Source organism: Merops nubicus, unplaced genomic scaffold (genome assembly GCF_000691845.1).
Source record: "Merops nubicus isolate BGI_N331 unplaced genomic scaffold, ASM69184v1 scaffold15219, whole genome shotgun sequence".
In the NCBI taxonomy this organism is placed as follows: domain Eukaryota; kingdom Metazoa; phylum Chordata; class Aves; order Coraciiformes; family Meropidae; genus Merops; species Merops nubicus.
The window spans coordinates 37339-47222 of NW_008631835.1; the positions used below are offsets into that span (position 1 = coordinate 37339).

The window sequence follows — 9884 nt, forward strand, 5'->3', positions numbered from 1 at the left end:
GAGCCCTAATGGCTCAATGGTTGGACTTGATCTTGGAGGTCCCTTCCAACCTAAATGATTCTATGATTCTATCTTGACTTTAGATGCAATATATCTAATCAGTTGATTGGTACACAAATCCTTCTGTTCTTCATCTGCAGAGCATAAAAATAGTGCTGTTAAACCCGAGATTTGCTGGTTGACCTTTCAGCTCTAGCATGTTGCTTTTCAATCCTGAATTATCTGGAAAAACAGTTATCTTCCCATTCAACTGTACAACGATCCTACAGCTGCTGGCCCCCACTAGAGGCTGCTGAGTTCAGGTTCACCACCAGATTACACTTTAAACTATGATCCAAATTTATTGAGACTTTTCAGAATAGTAAAGTTCAATCCCACTCAAGTTCCCAGATCCTGCAAGTCACTCAAAATACAAGCTATAAACAGTAGACATTTTGTTTGCTGTTCATTCGTTTAGAGTAACACAAATCATCCTGCATTCATACCACTAACAGATGCAAAAGAAAACACTCCATCTGCCCCTCAGTTCAGGGAGGCCACTCATCATTCGCTTCTTCACCTGAAAGACCATAAATAAACAAACCTGTTTGGCCAACTGATCCTTCTTCACCAAGCCAGTGGCTGCAGCAATGTTCCCTGCACCTTCCACTGTCTTCTGGGCCACTGCTGTCACTCCTGTTACCACAGCTCCTCCAACGTTAGACACTTGCTCTTTGGTCTTCTCAGCCACTGAGAAGTGAAAGATGAAAAAAAAATCACATTTTGGCTCTGGGAGCTGTATGTTTTTCAGAGAATCATTATCTGTCACTGACAGACCAACCTCATGACGAGCCATAAGGCCATTACATTTTGTGTACCCTGTGTGGATCTTAAGAAATGAGACTATCCATCTGGTAACACTGAAGCAGCAGAAGTAAAACTAAGCCTTAATTTGTGGCTCAGTTTCTTTCATGTGAAAGACATCTGACATTTCCATTCATCTCTAGCTCTACCTTAAGGAAGAAAAGCCATTACGTAAGGGCCCTTATTCTGCCTAACTCACTGTGCAAGGTATAATTATTGAATTCAATATATCCCAGTTTGGAAATGCATTCTAATTAGTCCACCAAACACTTGCTGCATGTTACATGGCATAGAAGACTTTTTTTTTTTACATTAGACTCAAAAGTCATTAATTATTCTTGTGTTTTTATTTTTAAAAGTACACTTGATTAATAAGCACAGCTACTATTGCTCAGCCTGAGAATTTCAAATACAACCTTCTACCTAATTCTTTGTTATTTTTGCCCTACTGCTGATATGTCCATCTATAACACACTAATCTACAAGAAGATTGAATGCCAAAGTGAACTGGATTAATAGCTAACTTCCAAGCCTCAGGGAAACAACAACTCATTTAGCCTACATATGCATCAGCAGTTGCCATACTACCTTTCAGAATACCACTGGGTTCTTTCTGCTCCTTCATTCCCAAGGGCCCTTTCTGACAGCAGCTTGCACTATCACGAAACCACTTTAAGAAAAGAGATGGGATGACTTCATGCCTTAAAGTTACACAGCCAGATTCCCAGCAAAAACCACATTCACTCATCTAAACAAGGGATTGTTCTTCAAAAACATCCAGCATATAATATTCTTAATTCTAACTAATCCTATACCTTCTCTAGCCCAAATCCCATCTGATCCATAAAATGTATTCATAGCTCTATTTGCACCCTTTATGAGCATTGGATGGGTTCTGCTTGGCAGATGGGTGACCCATAGAGACACATTTTTGGGAAGCACATACAAACTGAATACTTCCTATGGATAAATTAGATGTCTTTAATTTGGCAAGAAAACATCTCAAACAGAGTTATGTAAAAAAAGTAGCATCTTGCAAAAATTAAAAGTTACATTCTTCAAGAAATGTTTTTTTAAAAAGTGTGTTTTGGATAAGTTTCAGTATTGCTTTTTATTTTTTCTCTGTCTCACTCCTTTTCTAGGAGAGGAAAAAAAAAAGAAAAAAAACTAACAGAATCTATAAATCAGGGTCCTTTTAATAAACATTTTGTTCTGTTAATCTTTTTGTATGGAAGTAACATACACTGTTTTCAAAAATCCCTTTTCCAGAATGTGTTGAATGGCAGAACATTTAAGAGACAAATTCAGCAGGCTTGATGCTGACAACGGATCACATGCTCAGCTGCTCTTAAGCAGACACCTCCCTTCTGGTACACTTATAAAGCATGGTTGCACTGTGTTTGTTGTCAATAGCCATCATTAGTTTCATTACCTCAAGAGCTTAAAAAAACCAAGGGGGTTTATTTTGGGTCAGCTGTCCCAGCTGTTTACTCTGCCAACTTCTTGTGCACAACCAGCCTCCATGCTGGTGGGTGGTGTGAGAAGCAGAAGAGCCCTGGATTCTGCATAAGCACTTCTCAGCAATAAGGAAAAGTATTATAAGCACTGTTTCCAGCACAAACCCAAAACATAGCCCCATACTGGCTACTGTGAAGAAAATTAACTCTACCCCAGCCAAAACCAGCACACAGACATAGCATAAGAAAGCTGGCACAGGAGGTACTGTGAAAGACTTCTCAATACACTGCTTCAGAAATCAGAGCCATGAAGATAAATCCAGCAAACTATACATGCAGCACAGATTTGCAAAAGCACTCACACTAGTAGGAGAAAGAGTCTTCTTTTCTATCTCTAAAAAACACCTAAACACCATGAAAAGCCCTATTACCAGAGTGACTCTGGGGAAAAAAGCTCCAGCCTGGTGATCCTTCAGCTCTGAAACCCTCACAACAGGAGAAGGGAAAACAAAATAGGTTTCCAGTCTCACATATTTTATTACTTACACTAAGTAGTAACAGGGGAAAAGCATTAAGTGTGCACAAACAAATCAGTTCAGAAAGCAGGGGGCTGATAGCAACTAATTAAGTTAATCTGAATACTAAGTTGTTTAATGATCTTCAGCCATTGAGTCTTTGTAAAGTTGATGTCTGCTTTGCATCACTTTCACATCACCGAGAAACAGAGTAAATCAGCTTCTGCAGAGCTCTGTCAGGCTATGACCTCTTTACTTCTGTCCATCTGTGCAGAGACTCCTCATTCCAGTAAATATTCTAGGGATGGTGTGCAATGGACATGATAAGGCTAACTTAGAACTTTGATTTCAAATACTGACCATAGCACTACAAAAATTATTAGCATTGAAGCTTCCTTTTCCCTACTTATTATAGACATCTGGGCAACATATAATATCAGTGTGAAACCTTTGGAGCAATTCAAAATGAGAACTAGTTGCTTTCAATTTTGAACAATAAAAGTAGATGAAAACCACAGGATTTCTCTGAATTAATGAAATTATTCTTACTACTCTAAATATAATTTTGAATACACACTTCAGAAAATAAGATTGAATTAGGTACTTAATGAATTCATTTACAAGGAAGCTGTAAATAAGTTGGCAGTTCTTTAGTTTATAGTTCACTGTAAGATACCTGATGTAGCTAAACAACAGGAATGTAAATGACCAATGTTAAGAAGAACTAGAATGATCAGAGAAAAGACCTAAGCAAAACACTTAACTCTGGCTTATAACTGTTGATAATGTGTCTTAGCTTCAGGAATGGACACGTGGTTGAAGTGAATTTACAGTCAAAGGCCTGTAGACATGTTAATTAGGCAAGTCAAATATACAAGCTAACACCAATAAGCTGAGAAAGGGTGACCTCACAAATAACATGCTTACCATGTTCCTGTGAATCACAGCCTGGTATCTTCATTTTACAGTGTCTCAATGCCACTAAACCTGGTACAATCAGGTCACACTTTGTTTAAAGCAAGAAAAATTTCGGTCTAGTGTTTCTGGGTTTGGAAAGCAACTGCCTGAAAAAAGCATTTAATTGTTCAGCCCCTTAAAGTGTGTCGGCTCCCAGTCTCTTCACCAGCAAAGGGTTTCATCTCTTCACCAGCAAAGGGTTTCAAATAACAAACTATGCTAAAGTAGCAAAACTAGCAAGACTCTGGAACATGGACAGTAAGAAAGGACTGACTACACAACTTTGAACACACACTTATTTTGATGTCTGATTCTAGTTTGCATTTGACTATCTCCAACCTCTTCAATCATTTTTGTTCACATAACAAATGTGTTATTTCACCTCAGGCTTCACATGATATTAACGCCCTGGTGCATCATAAGACCACAAGAACTGGCAAACTTCTAGTCCTATGAAGAGAAAAAAGTAGGTCTTTACAAATGCCCTAAAAGGCATTTTTTGTTACATGAACTTTAATAGAAATCAAATCCATTTAAATCATGCTAAGATAACTTCATTAGCATTTCTCAGTGTCTTGGTGTTAGATCTCAGAGCATCACTACAGTGAACCCAAATCTTTTTTTACCTACCTTCTCTGCTTGACAGAACTCTTCATAGACTTGCAATTTTATTTTTTTTTAAAAAATATGTGGCCAAGAGACTCCTCCATTCTTACACTGCCAAGCCCATACTTTTTCATTTTAGAAGCTATGCTCTCTGGGTTTTGCATTATGTCTCCTCACTGCCATATTTCAACCTGCATGTCCTCTATTCATTTTCCATTTTCATTCAACAGCCAAAATCCTTTCAAATAGTTTAGTAGGCTAGAAGGAAGCAAGCTGTGGCACAGAACCCGTTATTCCCAAGATCTGGGTGCTTCACTTTGTGTCACCCACTTCCTAAACTGAGAGAGAAGCAACTTCTTTTTTGCCCAAACTTTGCAGCAACTTTTCTGAATTTCCTCTTCATAGGTGCAGCACACAACGGATGTGCTCTCCTTTTGTTTGGCTTTACAGTCTGTTCCATATCTTCCAGAAGAAAATTTAACATCTTCACAAACCTCCCAAGAATTCTATTAATCTACTTAAAATTTCTGGTCTCACTATGCATATTGCAATCAGATAAAGATGGATACTTACAGCATTCGAGATCAACTGTTTCTCTCTGGAGAAGGGAAAGATGTTCCCCACTAAGCTAGCCTACTCTAGAGTCCTAGTGCTTCAGCAAGTTTCATACATGTGCAAATCCCCTTGACTTTTATTCTACTATGGCTGAGCCTGATGAACATCACCTCTATTAACTTGCTTGCTAGTGCTGTCAGCTGCTGGTCCCATATCCATGATGATATTAGATATGTGTGCCTCAAATCTTATTCTACTATAATCCTCTACTGGTTATAGTAACGATCCCTCTGAATATTTCTCTTAATTGTGGTCTAATAAGTTGTGATTTCAAACCTTATTAACCATAGCATGCATGTTCAGCCTGAGGCTAAACTCTGAAGGACTATCACAGATGTTCTGTTCAGTTTTGTTACTAAATATACTCTTGACCAACTTCTCAGCCATTTATTTGGGTTGTGACATTAAGTACTGTCATTGGTTACCTACAGTTGTTAATCCTTTGCATCGGCTTATGTGAGCACAGGCAACTGATACACTGACCGTACACAGAACAAAAAGAAAAAAGAAATCCTTTTCTACTCCCTTACTTACTTGTTTCCTAATTTCTTAACGGAAAAATACCTTAAATTTCTTGACCATGCATTATTGGCACATCTCCAGAAGTTCCATATTCTATAGCAAAAAATTACACGTTCTGTCCAATGCACTATGGCCAGCTAAGGCTTTCCTGCACTCTGTAGAGATCAAAGGCTCCCATTCATTTTGCCACTTAGTACAAATGACTGGTTACTGGTTGCACTTCATACCTAAAATGATCTTGCAAATCAATTTAAAATGCACATTTACTTTTTTCAGTATAGAAATGCTAATGTGAATATACATACCCAGCATTAACTTCAAAGTCTGAAAGTGCTGTTGCTACTGAAAGATGAGGCAGTTGGAGAAAACATTTCAAAACTCTAACTGTGACAAATTCAAACCAGTTTATCAAAAACTCTGAAATCTGTTTTTTTCCCTCTAAGCAACTTCCCTTCTGTCTTCCCACCCAAGCAGCTCCAGGGGGACACATTGATGAGTCAGGAGAATCTCTTAAGAACAGAGGAAATGATGGGGCATGTCCACACTGCAGGGGCAACAAACACGCCTTATCTGAAACTGCACCATCAGTGTGTTGATGGAAACAGACCTCAGGCTGGGATGAGGAACCACTGAAAGCACAGGTGATACTTAGGTATTAAGTTCACATGGATTTCTCTGTGACCTCAGATGTACCTGTTTGAAGCCCTCTCAATCAGTCCTGCCAGCTTACCAGCAAGACATTTTTCTCATTGGGACAGATGGATCCCATCAGGCCCTAGCATACCCTGCGTTTCAAAGACTTTTCCATGATTACAAAAAAACAAAGTTCTAGCAAAGGCACCAATCCTGGAGCCAGGTATTGATGTCTTGGGCACACCTGTTTCTTCAAAAATCTCTCCTCATTACTGGGAGGATTGAGGGAAATGTGGCTTGTGCTCCTGAACCTTTTAGCAGTCTTCCCAGGGCCCTGAAATCTCTTTTGATCAACCTTGCACTCCTGGTTGCAACATCATTAGTACTCACATGAAAGATCAGAAGTGGGTCAGCCTGAAGGTTGCACTAAGCTCATCAGTTACCTGGTGATATCCTGGACTGGGACCCCAGAAAGGCAGCAAACTCCACTGAAAAGAGAGTGTGTCTGCGAACAGCTGCCTCTGTTCCACTCGGGAGGGGAATCACCAAGGACTGGAACTCACCATTGTAAGAAACTGGCCAGTAAGAAAGTGGCGCTGGTCTTAATGTAGGTCTTGCTGTGAGGGTTTGGTTATACACCCTTGGTGAGGGTGCTTACAAGGGCTCCTACTCTTCTATCTTACCACATGCATTCTCTGTTATACCCAGAGCCTTGTACCTATGCTGTAAAGACAGGCTTCCCCTTACAGCAACGTGCAGTAACCCGCTTCCACCCCTCTCTATCCCCCACAATGCTGCCTTCCTCCTGGCACAAAACCAGGATCTACTTCCAGAGCAGCCGTGCTGAGCTGGTTTACGTGCACCACTGATGGCAGAGCACAGCTCCACGGGTCGATGAGTCCTTCTCAGGCTCTCAGATGCAACTCTGCCTGCGCGCCTCCTCCTGCAGCTCGACCCCCAGGCAGAGCAGCGCATCCACAAGGTCACACCTCCTGCAGACCTGCATGCTCTCACCCTCCCTCCCAGGGAGGGTCTCTGCATACCTGCCCCGCAGCCTGAAGCCCAGGTGGTCGCACGCTCTGGCAGAAGCGCTGCCGTTGGGGTTGCATCGGCTCTGCTGGGAGGAGCAGAGGACACGGCCTACCCGCAGGCCATCGGGCAGGCGGGTGGCTTTGGGCGGTGTGTGGGGCCCCCACCTGTGGCCCTCTGTTGCTGCTGCTGCTCCTTGCCCCAAAATCCCCATGTAATGGCAGCACTACAGCGCAGTTACACAGCAGCCAGCCTCCTGGGAGCTGGGGTATAATCACCCAGCCTGCAGCCAACAGCACCAACTGTACGGCAGGGCTGAGCTAGCGACTGCAACGGGGAAACTCCATTTTGTGCCCCAGCTTCATCGTGGAATTGTCTAATAGACTTCAGCATGGACGTGCTGCTGACCTCGTTCACCTTAACTGCAAACACTCCCGCCATGGTTCTTCCTTTCCACCTACCTCCTTGCTGTATGAAGGCGCTCTTTCTACATTTATTTTTCCTCCTTCATTTGTTGTAGGAATTGCTGTCCCTTCCACTAGCATCAGTCCTGTCTGACTATGAACTCCTAAATCAGCAGATTAAAGTCCTCCTGACCCATGCCTAAGTCACTCCCCACTTTGCCTTCCAGTTATCCTCTAGTGGCATTTCTCTTCTTCAGATCCCACTTTTCTGCTTCCTCAGATCACAAGGAGACAAACCTAGGCACTCAAACCAGGCTTTAAGTTTCTACAGGTCAAAGTTCTTCAGAGTAAAAAACAGAAACAAAACAAAACAAAATTAAGAAGGACTCTGCTTTTAGCCCCCAGCCTGCAGCCAACTGCACCAACTGTACGGCAGGGCTGAGCTAGCGACTGCAACGGGGAAACTCCATTTTGCGCCCCAGCTTCATCGTGGATAGTCTAATAGACTTCAGCATGGACGTGCTGCTGACCTCCTTCACCTTAACTGCAAACACTCCCACCATGGTTCTTCCTTTCCACCTACCTCTTACAGTCCTTGCTGTATGAAGGAGCTCTTTCTACATTTATTTTTCCTCCTTGTTCACCTTAACTGCAAACACTCCCGCCATGGTTCTTCCTTTCCACCTACCTCCTTGCTGTATGAAGGCGCTCTTTCTACATTTATTTTTCCTCCTTCATTTGTTGCAGGAATTGCTGTCCCTTCCACTAGTATCGGTCCTGTTTGACTATGAACTCCTAAATCAGCAAATTAAAGTCCTCCTGACCCATGCCTAAGTCACTCCCCACTTTGCCTTCCAGTTATCCTCTAGTGGCATTTCTCTTCTTCAGATACCACTTTTCTGCTTCCTCAGATCACAAGGAGACAAACCTAGGCACTCAAACCAGGCTTTAAGTTTCTACAGGTCAAAGTTCTTCAGAGTAAAAAACAGAAACAAAACAAAACAAAATTAAGAAGGACTCTGCTTTTCTTATGCCAAGTACTTTACAACTTTCCAGCATAGGTCACTTCAACTGTGGCAATAAATAAACAACAGAGAGACCCAAATGCAAGTTATTTCCTTCAGTTTAGGAATCTGGTTTCATTAGTCTCCTGGCTCATACTATTACAGCTTGACTGTGGTTCAGAACATCCCTTAGAAAAGAATCCTTTTCACATAGAAGAAACACCATATTTGATTGTAAAACCATGTATGCATTTTAATAAACTGAATGTTGCTTTCTGCCTCTCGATTTTTCTGGTTTTCTATCATTCATAAATTGAAGTGCTCTCAAAAAATTACACCATTTTTAACAGCTAAATGTTTGGTTAATCAAATGTAGGGAAGCAGCAGTTGAAATTAAGAGGCAATTGTCTTACCTGTTGTGACACCATGAACAACTCCTTCCTTGGTCCTGGAACCTAAACAAAGAACAGTATTAGGCTGAAAAATACATGTTCTTAAGTACTTATAAAGACTAGATGGGATGAATATGATATAGATTACATACAGTTGCATACATTATTTTCTAAGATTATTAAAATTAATTGAAGAGAAAGTCAATCTAAGTGGAAGGGCAAAATCATCAATAAAGAGAACTGCACGAATATAGACTGTGGAAAGGTGTATAATATTGGAAAAAACTTCTGCAGTTTATTTCTTGTGAGTACTGACTTCCTTGCCGTTTTCTTAATAGCTATGCTCATTAGGCCTCCCACTTTGCAAACTCACATGGATGACCATGTTACTGTTAAAATCCTAAGGAGGCTCATACATGCATTTGTAAAGGATCAGAACTAAAGTTGCCAGAAGATCCTTAAAATTTAATCTTGCAACTCTTCTCCAGAGCTCAGTTTGCAGGGGTTAACAACCGTTACTGAACTACAGAAAGACCTAGAGGTTACAATAACGGGGAACTGGTTGTGCTAGCCAGATTTAGACAAAAATTAATCTTCAAGGGAAACATTAAACAGTAGATAGGATTCATACATGAAAATGCTACCAGGGTCAACCCCAAGGTCTGCTGCATCCAGTGTCCTCCTTGTCAGAGGGACATGTGGCAACTTATGGAAAGACTCTGTAGACAACCACCTAGAGCTATGACTGGCCCAAGACACGATGCAAGGCCTGTATAATCAATCCCTTCCACCGTGAAGATCAAACCAATTTCTGGAGCACCCATGTAAAAATATCATGACTTTTTACTATGCTGAATTAAAGGGAACAACCCCTTGTGTCTTCAATGGAACGAGAAACAAATGAACA

General features: G+C 41.2%; 1 protein-coding gene across 1 annotated transcript; it reads right to left on the bottom strand.

Annotated features, from left to right (window-relative positions):
• Window positions 1–583: 583 nt before the first annotated feature.
• On the bottom strand, window positions 584–9362 carry LOC103780081 (alpha-synuclein-like; the record flags this gene model as incomplete). Its single annotated transcript, XM_008947728.1, has 3 exons — window positions 9351–9362; window positions 8999–9062; window positions 584–729 (listed from the first exon to the last, which is right to left on the bottom strand). Coding segments are annotated over exons 1-3 (222 nt in total), but the record flags the coding sequence as incomplete, so codon positions are not given.
• Between the last annotated feature and the right edge of the window lie 522 nt (window positions 9363–9884).